Raw genomic sequence first — 21,888 nt, forward strand, 5'->3', positions numbered from 1 at the left:
GTTGTTTTTCATAGCTATGACAAAAGCTATGAAAAGAAAGTTCATTTGTTTTTATAGTTTTATTTTACTTTTTTTATGCAGCCTCCTGGCCCCATCTGGTGGATGACTAAAGGAAATTGAAGAAAACCCCCAAAGAAACCAAAACCCCAGCTTCCCAACACCTAGAATTTCTTGTTCTACTTGGTTGGCCTTCTTACAAAACCTCTCTTTCATAACATGAAATTCCTTTTTTATTCAGCAAAGCTTGCAAAACTCAACTGAGAAGACTCAAACAGTAGCCACATGACTCTGAATCAAAATGGGAACTATTATTTTTCCAGTAATCAATGTTTTTTTTCTCTTAAAAATAATTACAGTAATTTTGTTAGACCGTGAAGACCTGTTTTATTAATTAATAATAATAATAATAATCTAAGTTACTACGCATTGGATTAGCTGCTAGTAGGGCTGTTGGTAGTTTTCTCACTGTTGCTTTTTAGCAGGAAGGACTGGGGTTTAAATTCCAGCCAGTCTTTCTTTACATGGTCACACAAAAACATGACCAATGGAAATGTTTCTATTGCAGCTATTTGGCTTAAGCTAGTCAGAAATGCACTTGCACGTAAATAACAATGCATTAAACTAAGAGGCAGTTCTTGCTCTGGCATCATCAGCATGCTTTGGTGCAAGAATGAAAAGCAATGTTAACGTACAGGTGTTTGTCTTGCTGATTTTGTTCACAAAAGATTCCAAAATTCTATCACATAGAAGTAAAAAAATGGTTGGCATGTCACTAGGTGAAATAAATATTTGATCAGGACCAGAGTTGTTGCTGCCACAGATGTGTTATGTATCCACATTGTGCACAAATCAGATTATCATTCACAGACTCTCCTGACCTTTACTAATCAAACTAGCAAATGGGTGGGCGATATGGACTTAAAAATTTATCACAGTATTTTGTGGTACTATTGTGATAACAATAAAAGTGACTATCAGAACTATTTATTACATCTTTTTTTGGTAGCTGTATGGTTGTGTGACAGTATGGCAGCTCTCATAGCCCCACAAAAACAAATACTGCTCTTGAAAAACGTAACATTTGGAATATTCTTCTTTCAGACACCAATCGCATAAAGAAATGTGATTTGCATCACTAAACTGCTCACAGTAACTGCATTAAATTATACTTTCAAATGTTTTGATATTTACTGATAATCTCATATTGACCAGTAGAGAAAATAGCAAAACTAACATCATTAATTGGAATTTATTGTGACACAATGAAACAAAATTGTTATCATGACATGAAATTTATCACAATAAATGATTGAAAATACAATAATAATACCCACCTTGCAACCACTATAGACACAGCAAAGAAGAGAAGATGACAGCTGTTGAAGCAATGGATGGAAAAAAAAAGTAAAATCAGCATCAGTCATATTCAATCTTTGCTCATCTTGTGAGGATGATGATGAGAAAGCTGAAAGCTCAGCCCACAGCCATTCGTCACAGAATAAATGGCATCATTAGGAAAGAACATAATGTGGAATTACTGAAGCAATATCTCAGTTTTCCAGTGATCCTAAATATACCACATAATTAGTTGCAAAGTGGTTTGGGGAGAAAGTAGTAAATATTTTGGAGTGACCATAAAGTTCTGATCTCTGTCACTGAAGGGTGAGCGAATAGGGCAGCCAACAAATGTGACTCAGTTACCACTCAAATAATGTAAGATTTAACTGGTATTTATGTTTTTTTTTTTCCTTTTAGCTAAAAGAAAAGCTTAGGCTAATTTAATGTTTAAAGTTTAGTTTGACTGAAAGCCAGGCTGTGGAAAAAATAAGTTAAACTTTGATATTTAAAGTCTAAAATGAATATAAGTGCAGATATTTGTTTATCATTTGCTGTGTTTAAAATATATTTGACTGATTTACCTATTTTTATTGACTTGGAAATCTGCGGTATTACTTTGTATGTCCTTCATTCTGATACTGATTTAAGATAACTGTGTGTTTTAGTCCTCAGTAATGTCACGAATTTGTAGAAAAACATGTGGAAGTGACAGACCTCCTACTCGTTATTTCTTTTACATGCATGCGGAGGATTGTGGTTGAGAAAACATGCCTTCCTGAACATGAAAACCTCCACACCTCCGACAGATGGCGCTAACGGTCACCGGCTTCCACTTTCATGACATCACGGTGAGGGCTCTTCTTACTGGATAGTTCTGCCTGTATAAACACCAGTTAACGACAAGCTCCTCAATCCAAAGGTAGATAAACTCCATACCTGTTTCACCTTCTCTCAAATAAGCCATTTGTGACTTTTGCAAGTGCAAGAAATAAACGCAGTTGCTTGTTGGTTGTTTTTGTGCATTAGTGGTAGCTAGCTAACAGCTAAGTCAGGCAGTTAGCTTCAGTTGATTAGCTTTAGCTTAGCTTCTCAACAGCTGGGTATCAAACTGCTGCTTTCTGTGGCTATTAAAAAGCTACGCTGAGGACGTTGTGAACGTGGGCATATTAAAAAACAATTGACCTTGGCGCTTTGTCGCTGTTTTTATTTTTGATATATATATTTTTTTATCTTCAATAGCTTGTGTTATCCATTAACTGATAACGTTAGCCAGCCTCGGTAGCTGTTGTGTGAGTCGTTATCTTGGCTTTATCTGAAAAACCTCAATGCAGCTGGATCTAGGCTAATCGTTGAAGTGTTATTTAGTACTCCTGATCAATATCAGGTGTACACGTAATGAATTAAGTGGTATGACTTGCATTTATTACACATTGAGGCTGGTTTGGCAGCTGTCAGTGCCATTGCAACTCATCCGATATCAGTGTTTTCCAGATCAGTAGGTCAGGATGTTAAAAGCTGCCCAGCTACCATTGTTGTCAAAGTTGTAGTTGGGCACACGAGATAATATACACGTAGCACAATCGAGATGTTATTTGTTTCTTTGTGATATATTCAGATCAGTCTAGGGGAACAGCCTCTTTCAGCTTTACATAACTTGTCATTTTGACTAATGTGGTCCCGAACATACGTGCAGTTTGTTGACTACGGCTTGTCACAAAACACTGATGGACTGATAAACAAAGCAATGTGTTAAACTGACACCGATTTCCCCTTAAACTCGGGATTGGCTCCTGTTGCAACTCAAAAGTTATGTGGGATCAAAATAGACATCTATGTTTAATAGTCATCTGGGGATTTTATTTTTAAGAGCAGACAAAAGGTTGAAGGTCAGTGAGTAACTGGGCCATAGAGACATAATAAACAACCAGAAAGTACAGTGTTTATTATTAAGTCCACTTGTGTTTCAGATGGCAGTTTCATATTTTGAATCATGCTGATGTCTAATATTATTATTAATGGTTCTCCATTTCTCATGACATTTTCTGTTCCTCACAAACAAAATTAGCAATTGAAAATATTTTCAGGTAACTGTTGTTCTTTGTAAATTTTAGGCAAGAAACTAAATCTTGCATTTCATGGGTGGATAATTATGCAAAGCCAATTACTTACACGACCAGTTCACAGTTTACAAATGCTATTAGGTGCTTTAATATAGCTATAAACAGTAAATGAACTCTATTTGAGCAGCGACTGCTTATTTCATGCACACCTGCGGAAATACAACTTATTTATTGATAAGGTACTCCACTAAAAGGTTGAGTTTATGTATTTATGACATACTGAAAAACGTATTTGGAACCAGCGGGAGGTCCCCGAGAGGGGGAGTGAACAGAAAGAATGAGGACTGGTAGGTGTAGGTCTAATCACCTCTTAAAATACTCTCCCAGCTTAGAAACAGGGGCTTGTGAGGCTGTCAGCAACTTCAGAGCTCAGTTACACTTGGGCTTTCCTATGTTGTATCTTGCAGATGGAGTAACTATATAGCTCTTGCTGTTTTGGTTACAGGAATCAATGGTATGGACTTGTCTGGGTCCAAGCGGGTAATAAAGTGATGGTCTAAAGACTCGCAATCACAAGGGGTGCTTGCGCCTGGAATGTTGCGCTGGTCGGTGCATCTAGAAGGAGGGCCACGGAGAGTCAACCATGCTGCTGTGGCGGTGGGGCACAAGGTCTACTCCTTTGGGGGCTACTGCTCTGGGGAGGACTACGAGACGCTGCGTCAGATCGATGTGCATGTCTTCAACTCAGGTAGGCAGTGAACATGATTTTTTATCTGAAATGACATCTACACGTGTTTTATTGTGTGCAGAACTATAATTTGTTGTAGGTGGTAAGTGGGGCTATTTAGGGGCTCAGTTGTTTAACTTTTTGTAAATTAAAGAAAATAAGTATAGTTTTAATATCTTAAGCACTTGTCCAAGCATGAAAATCTTAGAATGATGGAAAGTAAGATGGAATATTTACGTCATAATGTCAGGAGATAAAAACTGTAGTCATAAATGTATAAAGTAATGTAGGAATTATTGAGGCTACTGCAAAAGCCTCAATGTCTGGGAATTGGTTGGATTGAGGTTCTCGAGGCAAAATGATCTTGAATAAAAATGCGGTAGTTTCATAGTATCACAGCATTTCTACAAAGGTTATTTTAGCAAAAAATGCATGTTACATGGAGTGGTGGCTGCATGTAGGATTTCCTCCCAATTCAGGTTGCTGCTGAGCTCCGGCGGGTTAAGCAGGCCTAGCTGATTTCACTCTGCCTCTTGATTAGCAGGGTATGAGGCTAGCTGGGAAACTGACTTTCAGAGCCTCTTGGCCAATTGGGCAGCATGTGTGCTGCAGCTTTGTGGTGCTGTGTTGGAGGATTGGTCTGCTAGAAACCCCGGTTTTTGTTGTTATTCTCCCCTTTCTTTTAGGTTCTCATGTTCACCTTTGAGACTTCTTCTGGTCCTCCTTAAAGAATAAACCCTTTAACTTTACCCTCCTGGTTTTTATCTCTTCATTTTTTCCCTGGTTTATCTATTGTTACAGCTCCCCTCCAAAACCCCTAGACTGCCTTGGGGATGTAACAATGCATCATATGATATAAAAACAGTTCTTTAATATCAAAAGCATCAGTAATTCATGTCGCTTTAAAATAAACAAACCAACTGATTATTATAAATATAAAAATGTTAAATATAACATTGATGTGCATAGATAAAATATGAAACACCACCTGCTGGAATTTAGTAATTAGTTTTTTATAGCTCCAATTCAAAGCAAATGTTACCGTATGCCACTTTACAAGACAAACAGATCAAATCAATATGCAAAAATGTATAATCAAGACACTTCAATTATAAACTGATGCAGATCCAGTTACATTACCAGTAGTACAATAGATTCAAAACAACTTTATTATGTCACCTGGTAAAACAGTGGAAAGGAACAACACCTTTTTAATTGAAAGAAACTTCCAGATCTGTAAGGGCAATCATCTCCTGCAACCAACCGGAGCACTATGTGTGCTTACTTATACAGAATATTATATATTTTTAGCTGTTTTGCTCTTTATAGAATAAAACAGCTTGATTATTTCTCATCCTATCCTGCGCGTAGTGTCTTTTTCATGACTCACATTGACCTTGTGAGTAAAAAGTGAGTGAAAAGTGTAGATGCACATTACTGTGCTCCATATAAACAGGAAAAAAAAACTCCAGTCACTCCAGTCACAGCCTTGTAGTAAACAGGCTTTAAACCACAGGAGAGGTTTGACAGAAACCTCCCCTTATGATTAAGCTCCACCACTTTCACTGCAGCTAACAGTTAGGCTCCAGGATTTCCATTGTGGTTAGTTTATTTGGTCCCGTCAGATGTTTTTCAGTTGCTAACTCACAAACACAGCTGTTATCTTGAAAGTTGTCACCCCGACTCATATAGAACTGGTTCCGTTGCTTCCTCCTGACCCATATACTATTGGTTTTTCCTCTGTGAGGTCAGCCAGCTGCTTTAACAGTTGCTCAAGTAGCGTGATCTTACCTGCCGTTGGAATATCCTAAAAAGTTTATCTAGAACTAGATTTGAAGCTAATTGTAAATAACGCACCATAAATATTGATTATTACCATTTGGCCTCTCTGTGCTCCTTTTCATTACAATTGTTTATAGCCTTTGTTTTTCTCCTAAGATACAGTTAAATTTGGATTGTCAATCTGAATCACCCTGGTTTGTATTTTTCAGGTATTATATTTCTTTTCACTTCTGTATCATTTTTTAAATATTTATTTTATGATGAGGAAATTGCCTAATGATTAGGGGTGTCCAAAGTGCGACTCAGAGACTGTTTGTGGCCTTTGGAATAATTTTGTGACCTGACTGCAGTTCAAAAGTAGTAGAAATTATTTTGCCCTCTGGAAATGAACACGTTTTGTAAACATTTCCATGGCAGGGTTATAGCTTCTTAAACAGAAAATATCAAGTACAACACAAAGATTTTTTTTTTATTAGTGCTTTTATTTTGTTTGTCATTCCACAAAGATCTAGATACTTTTTACCCTGAAACCCACAGGGCATCCCTATCCATTATACTTGGTTTAACAAGGCAAAGATTTTTTGCTGTTGGAAATAAAGACATTAAAAATGCTATAAAAACATTTTATAGACCAACAAAATGAAAAAAAACAATAGATTTGAAAAGTTTAAAAACCATAAAAATGAAGGCAAATGTCATACTAATGTTTGTTTCATTACAATATTAGTGGTTTAAAGCTCCTTAATTTTTACATGTTTTCCAGTGGACACTGGTTTAATTTATTAAAAGTCTTGAGTTGGAGAGAAAAAGCTAATTTTGGCCCCTGAGAACTTTCAACTTGGGAATTTTGGCCCTTGGTGCAAAAGGTTTGGACACCACTGATCAAGTAATCTGTACTGACCAGTTATATAGCAGATGGTAATAAGTCTTGTTCACTTCATTTATGAAGCTCTTGTTGGCTACCTGTGTATCACAGTGTCTCTGCGCTGGATGAAGTTGCCCCCAGTGAGGACGGGGGGACACGAACGGGCTCGTGAAGTGCCGTACATGCGTTACGGCCACACAGCTGTGCTGCTGGATGATACGATCTACCTCTGGGGCGGGCGTAACGACACAGAGGGGGCCTGCAACGTGCTGTACGCCTTTGATGTCAGTAAGTAGACCCTCGTCTCACTTGTGCTGTCGAGCGGCTGTGTTTCCTCTGAGGTGCGCACGTTTGATGTCAATGTTCTTTCAGACAAAACCGTTTGTCAAGTTGGAAAGCTGTGACACCTGCATATGTGTCTAGTGGTTTTATGATGTTGCACATGATTTAAATGTCAGCATTTTCTAACCAGTTTGCGCTTCTTAGATACCCACAGGTGGTTCACGCCCAAGATTTCAGGGGCAGTTCCTGGGGCGAGGGATGGCCACTCAGCCTGTGTGCTAGGAAAGGCCATGTACATATTTGGAGGATACGAACAGCTGGTGAGTGTGTGTCAGTATTTACTTTTAACCTACGTTTTAGAGAAATATAAATATTTAAAGTTATACTCCTCTTGGTGTTTCAGGCTGACTGCTTTTCTAATGACATTCACCGTCTGGATACCACCACCATGGTTTGGTCGCTAATTAATGCCAGAGTGAGTCAAAATCATCAGCTGGTCCTTATTTTTAAAGCGGATAGGATGTTTTGTACCACACAGTAACAACAGTTTTCATCTTATTTTCTAACTGAGAAAGTATTGATATCAAGGTGGCCCTGAGGTGCAAACCACTTCAACATTAACATAGCACAATTACAAATTCAAAAACACAACATTAACGAAGCACAATTACAAATTCAAAAACACACCATTAACAAAATGGAAAGGGTATGTCCCAGTTGGAGACCTGAAACAATGTGTATGTTTTTGTTGTTTGCACCTCAGGGCCACCATATAAGAGAGAATTATTGTAATTGTGAAAGGAATGCTTTTCTCCTAAGACTCATGTTCTTTTTACAATTAAAAGTTTTTCTTTTTCTGAGCCTTATTATTATGAATTCTCAAATGGCTTTTATTGTCTTCCTCTCCTTGCATAACAACTGGTGAAAAGAAGAAAAAAACATCTGCACATTCTGGAAATGCAGACATGTGAAAGGCTTTAGCATGGCTCCAGGCCAGCTGAATGTGCAGGGAGCAAAGACTTTTCTTTGTTTCCCAAAGCGCTATTCATTAACAACAGAGACAGTTTTGCTTTTGCATGTTTATTCTTTCGCAACAACAGGGAGCTGTATTATACTAATAAACTCTGTCCCTGTTACGACACAGTGATGTTTGAAAAGAGGTTTAGATTTAGGTTTTCATCTTGCAGTTGGTAAGTAGTTCCACTAGCTGGTGCTGTTGTCCTTTTCTGTCAGTGTGAGAATGGGTTTGTGAACTGTATTTGAACTCAAGTTTTTAATTTAAGTGCATAAAACTGTAAATTTAAAATAATATTGCCCAATAAAGAACACCTCAGGTTTTTAATTTTTACTATTAAATATAAGGCTGCCTCTAACAACAATGTATATTTTGTCATTTTACAAACATCAAAGCAATCATAGTTTTTTATTTTTTTACAGCCAATTTTGGCATTTATTTTATGCCTTATAAATAAATCATAAAACACATAAAAAGGTTATTTTTACTCCCTGTTTGTGCTAGCCTTGGCAGCAGCAGTGTTTGTGATTCTTCTTGATGAGTCTCCTACATCACTCTTGAGGAATTTAAGACCAATATTTTCATAGCTGTCTGAATTCACCGGCATGTTCACCTCCAAATGGCTTACAAAAACCAAAATAATGTTTTATGAGAGACCTAGTTGAAGTCCAGACGTAAATCCAATTGATTTGTACCACCATGATTGATCGACTGGATGGACGTCCGAAAAGTGGAGCAACTGGCAATTTTCTAAACAGTTGAGATCAAACCAATGTTTCAATTTCTCTATTTTTTGACCCGGGAATAAAATTTATGCCCTGCGACAGACTGGCGACCTGTCCAGGGTGTACCCCGCCTCTCGCCCGGAACGTAGCTGGAGATGGGCACCAGCAACCCTCCCGACCCCATTAGGGACAAGGGTGAACAGAAAATGGATGGATGGATGGATGGAATAAAATTTATAAGAAATAAAAAGTGAATTTTAGTTGCATTCTGCATGTTCATTAAATATGTGAAGTAGCAGCAGCTCATATGAATAGAGCTGTCAAAAAAAAATACTTCTTGAGACAAATACTTTTTCAATGCACAGTAAATATAAAAAGTCTGGATAATGTGTTCAGCACCTCCATCAATCATGTTTGTTTTCTTTTTTTCCAAGGGCACACCGGCACGATGGAGAGACTTCCACTCAGCCACCATCATTGGGACAAAAATGTTTGTGTTTGGAGGGAGGGCAGACCGCTTTGGCCCCTTCCACTCCAACAATGAGATCTACTGCAATAAGATCAAAGTGTTCGACACAGAGACCAACTGCTGGCTGAGCACCCCAACCACACAGCTGTCGCCAGAGGGACGCAGGAGTCATTCAGCCTGTAAGACATAAACATGCACAAATAATGTGTGTTGCATCTGTTTTTGGATTTTACTTGTCCAATATTAAGATTATAATTTTTATTCTATTCTCATATTTATGTGATGAAAGTATAAAAAGAACTAGTGTACCATTCTAGTCAGAAGCTTGCATACACTCATGTTGCGGATATATGTCATATTAATATTTTGACTTTTAATAACTTATTTGAACTATATTTTCCAGGGTGGGATTATTAAACAACTTTTTGTTTTTTCAAGATTTTCTCTAATTCAAACAGAATCAAAAATTGACTCTGTTGCATAACAACTGATTTTATCAGACTCAAATACTGTATATACACCACCACAAATGTGTGGAAACCAACAAATAAAAATGAACTCTTCTAACTTTGATAAGAATAGTGACCAAATACTCAACCAGAGTTTTTACCAAAATAGTTTTAGGGAAAATTATTCATTTTAGCCTCAATGTTCAATTTCATGCCTGTGAGAATTTGAGAAAAATCCACAATAAATTGAAAAACTTCTTGAATTGAAAATCCATTGAAGTAGTTTACTGTTTACAAAAAAGACCCAAATAAATTACATTCATATCCATGATGGTTGTACTTTTCTTACTAGCATTTCATATGTTGCCATATTCTTTTAACTGTTTATCTTTGTGACGAGTCACAAAACTGTTGATTTGTGTTCAGTCTGCTACAGTGGAGAGCTCTACATATTTGGAGGCTACAATGCCCGCCTGGACCGGCACTTCAACGACCTTTGGAAGTTTAATCCAGGTGATTTGTTTTCCATCTTAAATCTATCTGGACAAAGGTGTCATATTATTGTCTGCTGCTGATCTGTCTTTCCAGGAAGCTTTTCCTCCTTCATGTGTCATTACTGCTGATGTCTAGCGGAAATGCAGCCATTGCTGCGCTTATTTGCACTGCCCCACTTTTTGTCTTTTATCTGCAGACAATCATTCCCTGCCTTATTACATCATCGCCAGTTTCACAATGTTGTCTGGCTGCTCCCTTTTCATTGTGCATAGTGTTACCCAGATGCCATATCTGTTGGTCCAGAAGCACTCAGATGAAAACCTGACAATAACTCTGACAAATGTCAGCTCTCAACTCACTTTAATTGCTCTCCCTTGGGGAATGAAATGTGCTGTTGTTGCAACAAAAACATTGCTGTTATAGCTAAAGCAACACACCCGTGGTTTTCTGATTATTTATCAGTTATTTTTCTATATCATGTTAAAATCAGACATGATTGTCTTCACATTTTGTGCGTCGGTGTAAATTGTTGGTATTTTTTGCGATTAAACCGACACAAAGTAGAGCATAGTGACTTGCAAGAAAAAGTTACAGGATTTTAAAATAATTTTTATGAAAAAAAAATCTAAGAAGTGTGGTGTGCATTTCAGTTCAACCCCCTTGAGTCAACACTTGGTAGAACCACCGTCAGCTCCAAAAAAAGAAAGTTCTTTGGTTTAGGGTTGAGATGATTAATAATTTTAATCATGATGAATTGATTTTTGAAATAATTGTCAAGTAATTTAGAAACTGATTAATAGTTAACTGGAGTATACAGACTTAGAAAGGCCATCTACTGATAACACAGCCAGAGCAGTTATTAAGGCAATACTGAAAAAAATACAGGCATTTTGCTTTTAGGATGAAAAACTTTCTTTGTCTGTAAATCTCCTCTTCTCATGACTCCTCAAGTGGCCTAGTTTTAACTTCTCCTCGTTAAAATTCTGTAAAGATAAAAATCTTCTAGTAAGCACTTTTTGCTACTCAATAATTGGTTAATCAAAAAATAGCCTTTCTGCTAATCTGGTGGCTTTTCACGTGTTGATGTTAGAATTATTTTCTTCAAAAGTAGATGCAGTTGCATCCTGTGCTTTGGTATAATCAAGCTTATGCTAAAAGAATGCTTTGTTATTGCATTTTAGGCAATAAAATGTTTATTATGTTTAAAAAAATGAAAATTAATCATTTGTTTATTTGCATCATTTAATGTATTTAGAATATAGTGTAATCTGCACAGTATGAATGTTTTTTTTTTTATTCAATTAATCATCGGAATATTTGATTGAATAATCAATTACAGAAATTATCTTAAGTTTCTTCCCTGTTTTGGGTTTGCGAAGTTTAATGAGTTGTCAATTATTATGTGTAAAGTGGATTTCATATGACTTATTTACACAATTCAAACACTGCTTAAAACTTCTTTATTCCTGACTTGTCTGCTTTTGTTTCCGTCTTAAATTACACATATTCACACTTGATGTTTATTAAGTGACTTCTGAAGGGAATTGGTTTCACTTGATTTTATTTATTAGTGTCAGAGTAAAGGGGGCTGCATTAAATTTCACAAATGGCCATTTTCACACTCTTATCAGAATAAAAACCATGTATAGTTACTATTAAAGTCATTTAAACAGAGTGATGCATTTAAACAGATCTCTGCTATTTATCCAAACTATTTGCCGTCCACTAGATGGCAGCACCTTGATTACAATCATAACGCTCCAGGTTTGAATGGCAGGTTGCTATAGAGATGTGGTGATGATTGAGGATGAGACTGTGAGGCTGCACTTAAGCCTTTTATGGAGCAAACAAGGAAGCCTCAACGTCATCATCATCATTCTGATTCAGAGCGGCAGAAAGGAGCTGAAATGTGAAGGTTGTTGTTTATGGGTGGTGAAAATTCTGTCTCGGTTTTCCATCCAGCCATTATGTTTCTGTGAATAAAAGCAAGACATCAACACAAGATCTTAAAACTTTAATCCGTGTCCCAGCAGTGTTTTTTTAATGTATACATAAACAAGACATTAAGAAGAAAATATGTAGCTCTCTCAGACAGAGGCTGCAGTATATTATTTACATAAATGAGACAATACTTCTCAACGCACGTTGTTCACTTGAAGATGAAATATTTTCTTTTTTTAATTGCTGTTCGACTGTGAGAATTGTTTTTAATGAAGGAAGCTGATGAAGTGCAGGAGCAGTAAAGAAATCACTATTAGATTATGTAAGCTGAAGTGATGGAGAATTTCTATCTTGCACATCATCATTTAATGCGCCCAAGATTACTTTTATTTTTACTGTGTTTAATGTAAATGAGTCTGACTTTAAGAATTATTAAGTTGTCTTCTTTTATATTGTTGTGGCTCACCTGATTTTTTTTCTTGAATTTCCACACAACAGAGCAATTCTTGTGGAAGAAGGTAGAGCCAAAGGGGAAAGGCCCGTGTCCACGGCGGCGGCAGTGCTGCTGTATGGTCGGAGATCGAATCGTCCTCTTTGGAGGAACAAGGTCAGAAAATTTTTCTACTCATTTATCATATTTTTATAACTTTTATAAGCCAACCAGTGTCTTCTTCCTAAACAGTTAATTATCCATGCATTAAAAAAATTAATGACACTTTTAGGCTTTTTTTTTTTTTTACATATATTTGTAAATTTATTTATTTATTTTGAAAAGTATTGATGGAAATACATGTAACAAAGACGAGCAATGATGCAAAAAAAACATAATTACAACCACAGCTTGGCCCCAATTTGATTAGTGTTGAGGTTTGTGGATATGTGCTGTGGTGGCGCAGGGGGTTAGCACACCCCACATTTGGAGGCCTTAGACCCGCGGACGTCACGGGTTCGACTCCCGGTCCCGACAACCTTTGCCGCATGTCCTCCTTCAAAAATGGCGCCGGCTCAGCCTGCAGACGCAGCTCCCGTCGTGTGTGTGTTAATCTGTGTATAAAAAAAAATTCTGAAAAAATTTCCCTGCTGGGATGAATAAAGTAAAATTAAATTAATTAATTAATAATACAAACTTTCTACATTTGGTATTCTTTGGACAATTGTGTGTCAAATTATTGTACATATTAAGCTAAAAGGTTTAATTAAACTAAAATGAGAAACAATGTTATACCTTTTTACTGTAAATGTTATTTACAGTAAAAACTTTGTATTACTGTCAGTTTATTGGTATGGCATTTTTTTTCAACAAAATTTCAACAAATTTTTTCTTGAGGCACTTTACAAGAAAGCTAAAATTTCTGAAAAAATATAATCAAATCAGTCAAATAATGTAGTCAAATTGTATTATAATTATACATTAAATTCAACAGTTATATTTATTTTATAATGCCAACTGGTAATCATATCTACCCTTAATTGTATAGCATACCATGCATAGACACATAAGAGATATTTGTCAAATGGTTATCTTTGCTCGTTTTGCCTAAAAAATGGGAAAAACCTTAAAAAGGACTTTTAGAAAACCCACAGAAGACTTTTCCATCCATCCATCCATTTTCTGTTCACCCTTGTCCCTAATGGGGTCGGGAGGGTTGCTGGTGCCCATCTCCAGCTACGTTCCGGGCGAGAGGCGGGGTACACCCTGGACAGGTCGCCAGTCTGTCGCAGCAGAAGACTTTTGAAAGTTACAAAATCTTACTTCTTTAAACCTAAAATCAAGATGATTTAATTCTACATTTCCGATAATTACTGAATCGCTCCGTCTGTGGTAGTCCAACAAGAAGACAGTGGCTGTTTTCACACCTGAAAGATGTTAAAACAAATTCTGGTTCTTCCAGGAAATAATTTAAAAACAGTTTAGTGTTTTGAATTTGTATAAAATTTTTAGTTGACTAAAGACATAAATACATAGAATCCTTCTTGAACATAAAAACAAGGGTTGTTCTGACTCTTTTTATTAAGAAAGCAAGCAAAGACTAAGAAGAACTTTGTTTCTTTTGTACAACAAAGTGGAGGGTCTGCCGCCTGTAGACAGCAGGCTGATTATTCCCCTTGTTGCTTGTAAGACAGTAGTGATAGCCAGTGGTTTGAAGCTGGTTAGGTGCCGCTGGGCTGGTGACGGACTTGTGATAGGCCAGTAGCCAGCAGATTAATGAGGCAGCTTACGGCGTTGGCATGGTCTAAAGTTGTCTGAGTCCTGGGCTAGTGTTATCAACAATGCTACTGTTATCAGGCAGACCCCACGGGGACAACCTGACAACGGTTGAGAGAGCCGTGGATAAGGTCTTCTGAGCTCCACTCTGTCTACCGGCATCTACAGGAATCTGAAAACGGGTCCAAAGGCTGGAATTCTTTCAAAGTTTTATAATTCACCACATACAGTGACTTCCAGAAATGTTTGTAGTCCTTGAATGTCTTTAGTTTTCTCATGTTATTTGTCATCTATTTGTTTTCAAGCCCACATTCAAGAGGCTTATGGTAACTCTGGATGAGCTGCACAAACCTGTAGCACAGTTGGTTCTGAGCCTGGTCGGAGTTACCAACCCCTGGTTTGGATCAAAGTATGTTGATGTGTTGGAATGGCCAAGTTAAAGTTTGAACTGAAATCCTGTTGGAAATCTGGGGAAAGAAATGACAATAGTTGCACACATATTCACTCTCAGTCAGATCTGACTGATTTAGAGCTATGCCATGACACAGGACCTTCTTGCTATTTTTGATATTTATATATATAAAAATAAAACGGGTCACTTTCCTCATACTTGATATTTTTGCACTAGTTTGTGATGATATGTCACATAAAATTAATTAAGTTGTGTGATTTTAATGTAATGTGTGAAAAGAATATGAATACTTTTGTGCTATAATGTTGAGCAACACATTTCTCTTATTCTTTAATTTTAGAAGCCTGATGTTATATCTTGGAAAATGTGAATAATAAATATGAGCTGCAAATTCTTTGCTGAACAATAAAAACAACAAATTTGTAGTTTTAGTTTTTGACAGGGTTGTGAGATGGAAAGCTACACAAAATAAGAATGAAAAAATAATTAGAAGCCCCTCTATGGTTTTGGATTTCCTCTGGGATTAGTCTGAGTTTTAGGAGTCATGATTTCCTGTTGAGAGCAGATAGAGACGAGTCTGCAGAGGGGAGTGTGTTTGAGCTGATGAAGTGTGAAGAGGAAGAAATCAAACATTGCAGAATATCTCCAACATCCTGTTTAAAATCCCAAGCAATTTAAGACTCTTGGTTAACATATGCAGACCTTCACCCTTGGTATTCCTGTAAAAAAATCTTTTGTTTTTGTTTTGTATTTCTAATACGCAGGATTTTGTTGCTAAGCAGATGTTCTGTGGTTTTAAATGCTGCCAAGATGTAGTTTTCAGTTACTGTACAAATGATTGCTTTATCCTCCCAGCCCATAAGAAAGCTGACCACACAGGTTCTTTTACCTAGAATTGCACATTTGTTTGTGTGAGCTCACTTAAGCCTCTTACACACAGGAAGTCCCATAAGCACATGCACAGACTAGACACACAAACAAACCCTAACAGCTTCTTATCGAACTCATTTGCCTGCTTTACTTCGAAAGTTGTTCTATTACGCTTCATTAGTTTTTTTAATTCCTGGGATGATTTGCATCAATAGCAGGTGGTTTTTCACTACAGACCACTTACTTAGAGAAAATATTGGCTTTATAATCACCCATTTCCGCTCTGTCTTGTTTATTTTTGCAGAAGAGCAGTTAAATGGGGTAAAAAGTTATTGGGTGTTTGTCTCCGCAACCTTGACAAATGCTCACATGGGCAATCATGAATTATCTTCTGGACACTTTGCTTGTGTTTTTTCTGGGCCTCCTCATTTTGCTGGGTTGTCTAAGGAAATTGTGTTGAAATTTATTGTCTACATTTTGTTTTTCTGCTTGGTCGTCCTTTCAGACTGATCCAAAACAGAACCCCTTCTGTTGATATTTGTTCCCACTTTGTGATATTTGCTTTACTTGAAGGAATTTGGTCAGAAGAAATTTATTGCTTTAGTTTTAGACACTAGAGTTAATTAATACAACACTACCATTGCCTTCAGCATGATATAAAGTGCTATATAAATTTATTGAAAATAAAGGAAACATAAGGTAAAGCTGTAAAATTATAGGACAGTTTTATACATATCAGTTTGCAAAATCTTTAATAAGCCTATTTTTTCCTATGTTTATTTCTAGTTAAACAGAACAATTGCCAATTTTTTGTGAGAGAATTTTTTACTTTTTCTAAAATAACTGAGCAAACATTGTTTGTGTGTCAGTGACAGGCTGGGCATTAGTAGCAGGCCTTTGTGTGCCACTTTCATCAGTCTAAACAGACTTGGTGAGCTGCAGAAAGGCGCGACATTTTGCTCTGTCTCTGATTTATGACCTATGGGAGCGTTCTTCTCACCGGGTGCAATTTGATATGCCCTCAATGCCTCTGTTTCACTCATTTACCGGGACCTGCTCACTGCCCCACGAAGGACGACCCCACGCATGACTAACTCCACCTGCACTGACCTTCAACTAAGCACACACACCATGCAGATCTAAAACCCGAGAGTTTGTGTTTTATTTTTCGCCTTAGAAGGATTCTAGCTGCGTACGAAAGCAGTGCCACATAGATTATGGATCTCCTGCTGCAGCTATGGTGTCATTGTTGGCATTCATCATGTTGTGTTTAATTGCTTACGATAATCCCAGTTTGGACTAAATCAGGAAGCAGTTTAAGCGTAGGAACAGGGCATCCTATGAGGGACAGGATGCGAACAAGGACATGACAGATTGGCATGCTGGGAGCAGACAGTTCAGAATGTGTGAAGGGGAATTTGCCACAGATCTGTGAACGATCTGGCTATTGGAACATTTATTTTTTAGAAGAAAAGATTTTCTGCACAGCTCTAAAAACTGTAATGATTGTGCTAAAATGTTACCTTGTGATTGTAGGCTTTTTCCAAATGTCTGTATCTAAGTGATCTCAGTTGTGGGTGAAATGAAACCCTTCTAGTCCCCCAGTACCTCTATGGAGAAAGCGGATAACGGTGTTCGTTACGTTTCACTGCTGGCAGTAGAGAACAGTCATTTTACTTCATCAAAGCCTGAATGGTCTTTAGTGATAAATGGGTCTCTTTTAAGACTTTAGAGAATAAAGAACCGGTTCAGTCTTGGAAGTTTTTCTTTTAGCATGCAAAATATTTGTTATGGTACCAGTAGTTACTCAGATACTAAAATACAGCAAGATCATATCAGCTTGATTTTTTTCTTTTCTGTCACCATACGCATACGACTGTTTTGTTTGCAATTTTTTTTCTTCTGACCTGTGAAGAAAATGTTCATGGCTCCAGAGATATTTTTGTTGCTTGTTTGGATTCAATAAGGCAGATGGAAGCAGCTATTGGTAATCGGACCTGATGTTGCTCACACGACTGATCGCAGTAAGGAGACGCTGTTTGTGCATCCATAGGTTAAACAAGGCCAATGCAAATCCTGAAAGGCATAACCACAGCTTTTTTTTTTGTATAAAGTTTAGATAGGGTCAGTTCACAACAAATTTAATCTTAAGGCAGTTTACAAAATAGATATCCAGTTTTCTGTCAAAAATTACAAACTCAGTTCAAACCAGCCCACTTCTTTCCAGCAAATTCCTATAATACAGTCACATACCAAATTTATACAAAATTCAGAATTTTAGTACAACATAATTTAATTACGTTATATATTTCCAGTTGGTACAACATTCTCAAGCTAACCTAGCTGATTCCTCTAGTTTATTGGTTTTGAGCAAGCAGAAGGAACCATTTAGTTTAAAAAGAACGAAATGTACAATACAACTAGGCTAAATTGTGTTTTCCAAATAAAAAACACTGGCTTAGGTCTGCTTACTAGAGTACACTCAGTTAATCACAGCTATAATGAAAACTGTGAATCTACCAATGAAAGAGACTCAGCCAAACAAAGAAACTAGGGTACTTTCTATGGAAATAACATCTGAGAGGTCAATACTACACTATTAGTTGCAGCTAAAAACAGTAGACCATAAAAGAACACTTTTTTATAAGACTTTATGTTCAATCCAGATAAATTGTGCAAAGATGCACAGTTCGGATATTAGATAAAAAGCATTTTGTGGTTAAACTTTTGGATTTCAGCTAATCGGTGACTCATATGATGACAGTAGCAGTTGATGCTGCATTATAATACCTTTCTTTCATTGTAATATTAATCTCCTGCTTAATGTCCAAATAACAATAATGATGAATCTGATTAAATCTAACAGTTCTCTTCTGCTGCCTTTCATTTAGTGCTAATTTGTTCAGTAATTTGTTCAGCGTTTTAGTGAAATCTGCAGATTTTTGGCCTATTTTTGTGTACAACCAGTCTGACAGCTCAATTCCATCATTCTCTGTCTTTTCTGGTGCCTCTTTTTATTTTAGCTGTTTTTTTCTTCATCTACTCACATGACACAATGACTCACAGCTCCCCTCATCACCTTACGTCAGCAGGGTGCACGTACACACCCACATGCTTGCTTTGCTGTGCCAGTCTTACTACATTTCTTCCATTTAGCATTAGGCAGTCACTAACTGACATCAAAAGCATGCTGACGACACTTCTAACTTTAGATGCTTCAATTATAAATGATCTTTTTTTAATTATTCTTTCTTATCTCAAGTCAATCTGCTAGTCTATTTCAAGCAATATCATTTAAATTTTCAGTGGACGTACACAGTGCATTCCAAAAGTATTTGCATCCTTTAAAACATGCGACAAACTCAAGATTTGCGGGCCAAATCCGGCCCACCTTTTCTTAAATTTTATTTTATCAGTCAAATTAAATCAGTTTTTATTTGGCTAGTGCCGCATTGCATGAGTGTGAAAAGATTTTCAATATTTTACTTTAAGAAGCACCCATTAAATACAAAGCTAATTTATTGAAAATGAAATGAAAAACTGATTCATTGTGGCTTGTGGCCTTTATGTCTCTGATAAAGAGCATAATCAGAAATACCTTGGTCTTTTAATAGTCATTTTCTCAACCTAATGTGTTCCGGAGTTCTAATTAGATTTTATGTGATAGATCAACCCAAACAGATTATTGTGAAGTAGTATAAAAATGAAAGATAGTTCTCCAATTCTTGATATGTGGATTAAGTTTCTTTTTTAGAAAATAAGTGAAAAATATGGCATGGATTTCTTTTCAGTCCCTTTCCTTCTTTACTCCCCTAGACAAAATCCAAAATGTCAATTGAAAATGAAAATGCGGTTTTCCAGTGTCTCACACTTAAGTTTTGCCACTTTCATGTTTCAAGATGAAATATGGTAGATGTTGCTGGGGAGATGGTTAGACTTGATGGAAGTATGGATTGAGCCAATTACATTGCAGTCCTAGATAAAAAAGACTGCATTGTATTTGGCTCAATCCAATTGAGCCAGTTGGATTGAGCTCATGATAGAGGCTGTAGTCCAAACAAAGACCGAAATTAAGACTTTAAAATTGAGGGTCACTCTTGCTCTCAGTTCATTCTGGCTAAGCTCAAATAGAGGTAGATCTATAAATCAACTACAGACATACCCCAACTGATTTGCAGCTGTAACTGCAAAATTAATCTATTAACCATTACAGTTATGCACTATTTTGTAACAGAATGTCACATAAAATCCTAGTAAAAAATAAAATAAATAAATACATTTATTTTGTTGTGCTTCTGCACAATGACAATTAAAGCTTTATGATTATGGTTGTAAGAAAGAATTTGTGAGTGTGTGTCCACTCTGAATGCTGAGCATGGGAGAGACCACACTGCTGGTAATCTCACTGGTAGCCAAAACAAAACCACCCACTTTAATCCACAAAAATCTCTCCATGATATTTAATCTCAGAAGAATTTAACGGGTCATTACAAAACTGAAAGTTGTGGAGGCAGGAATGTCCTGGAGAGTGCAGCCGTTTTGATCAGCAGTTCATGAAGGTCAGGAATCTGGAGCTTTGATACCTTCTGTTGGGACATATTGTGGTTTATCTGAGGGCAGCTGTTACTCTGTGAGGTGTGGCTTGTTATCGCTAAATGAAGCAGAGAATTTTACTAGAAAGACATTGCTGTGGAAATCCTAAATTGTATAAATTTTTTTGCAGTCTAAAAGTAATAACTACATCTCCTTGTTTCCACCAAAACATGCCTGTCAACACACCATCAATTTCAAACCAACACTAACTGTCATCTTTTGGCTTTAGTGTCAAAGGGTAAGCTCCAGAAGTTTCCTTTTATTAATTGTCTTTGTGCGCGTGCCTGTGTGTATGCCCCAGATAAAACCTGTCAAACAGTGAAGGCGACCCCCGCAGGATGTGGGGCATCTCGCGCGTGGCGGGACAAGACCCTGGGGCGGCGCAGCAACACTGTGATTTACTCTTCAAAGACAAGCTCATGATAGTATTTCATCTGCATTGTAACCCTCCTTAACCCGCTGGCTGGCTGTGTATATTAGGGTGTCGTCGGGCTGGGTGTTAGGCTGCAGCTCAAATAAACAGCCTGCAAAGGTGATTCTTTGTGACGCTGTCGTAAATCGATTTGTTTAAAAAAGACAGTCTGATTTTGAATAACTGCTAACTCAACAACAAACTAAACGTTTTGCAGAAATAACTGTGCATCAGAAGCAGAGTGTAGCATGTTTGCCTTATTAAAAGAAAGAAATCCAATTTACAGCAGCAAGACTCTTTCTCCAAAAACACTTATTGTACAGGTACGCCTGTTGCAATAAGCAGCTAATTAATTAATTGAATGATTAATTAAAAAGAGCTCAATAATTTCCATTCTGATGACTAGAAATTTTTGAAGAGCAATTTTACAAACATTGAAATCCATTCTTTTAATATAGTTTTGGTAGGGTGTGTTTTTTATTACATTTTATTTGTTGTTTTTGTTTTTATTTTGAATATTTAAAATATTTTCCAGTTCCAGTGCTAGGTGTTCTTTACAAATGCAATCAAAACAACTTTATTATCATTTATTCCAATAATTACAGGGACAATTTATCTTCCAGCAAAATTTGTTATCACGTCAGGCCTATGTAATTATGTCCACCTTTTACTGCTTCAGGTTAATCCTTTCTTATTGCTAACAATATTATTTTCCCCTCTGAGTTAGAAACATAAAGTAGTAGTTTTTTTTTACTCAGCTTAAAATACCTCTACTCCCATTTGTTTAGGTTTTAGGTGTGTTGCTATGTATTTACGTATATCTTAGAATACAGCTGCTGTGAAACAATAAAGACTTATTTTTCTGAGAACATGTCTGCTTCTCACAGGCAAAGCTTTTTTTCCTCCTTCATTCATCTTGCTCACCACAGAGCTCGTAGTCTGCAATGCAGAGTCATCTGAGTGAAGCTGCATGAATGAAAGGAAACACTTTTAATAAACAAGAAGATTTTATGAACAGTTGTAAAGCATAAACTTAAGATGGATGAGACCTAACCATTCCAACCGACAGGCACACTTTGGCAGGCTAAATTTAAATTTCTTCAGGAAATTTCTAGTATTATTATTAATAATAATACTATTAGTACTAATACTACTAGTAGCAAGTAAATAATAATGATAATTATTATAATAATAATGATAACTCTAATAATAATCATCATTATTATTATTAATAATTATTATTACTA

The 21,888-nt window shown here is 36.7% G+C and overlaps 1 protein-coding gene across 1 annotated transcript in view; it reads left to right on the plus strand.

Annotated features, from left to right (window-relative positions):
• Positions 1–2,125: 2,125 nt before the first annotated feature.
• The window catches only part of klhdc3 (kelch domain containing 3), a 32,399-nt gene continuing 12,636 nt past the window's right edge, over positions 2,126–21,888 (plus strand). The window contains exons 1-8 of the mRNA XM_028007279.1: positions 2,126–2,257; positions 3,904–4,146; positions 6,884–7,060; positions 7,259–7,374; positions 7,458–7,529; positions 9,229–9,442; positions 10,139–10,225; positions 12,647–12,755. Of these exons, the coding sequence (XP_027863080.1) occupies positions 3,993–4,146; positions 6,884–7,060; positions 7,259–7,374; positions 7,458–7,529; positions 9,229–9,442; positions 10,139–10,225; positions 12,647–12,755 (929 nt within the window). The 5' untranslated portion in view covers positions 2,126–2,257; positions 3,904–3,992. The remainder of the gene's footprint in view (positions 2,258–3,903; positions 4,147–6,883; positions 7,061–7,258; positions 7,375–7,457; positions 7,530–9,228; positions 9,443–10,138; positions 10,226–12,646; positions 12,756–21,888) is intronic.

Source organism: Xiphophorus couchianus, chromosome 22 (assembly GCF_001444195.1).
Source record: "Xiphophorus couchianus chromosome 22, X_couchianus-1.0, whole genome shotgun sequence".
NCBI classification, from domain to species: domain Eukaryota; kingdom Metazoa; phylum Chordata; class Actinopteri; order Cyprinodontiformes; family Poeciliidae; genus Xiphophorus; species Xiphophorus couchianus.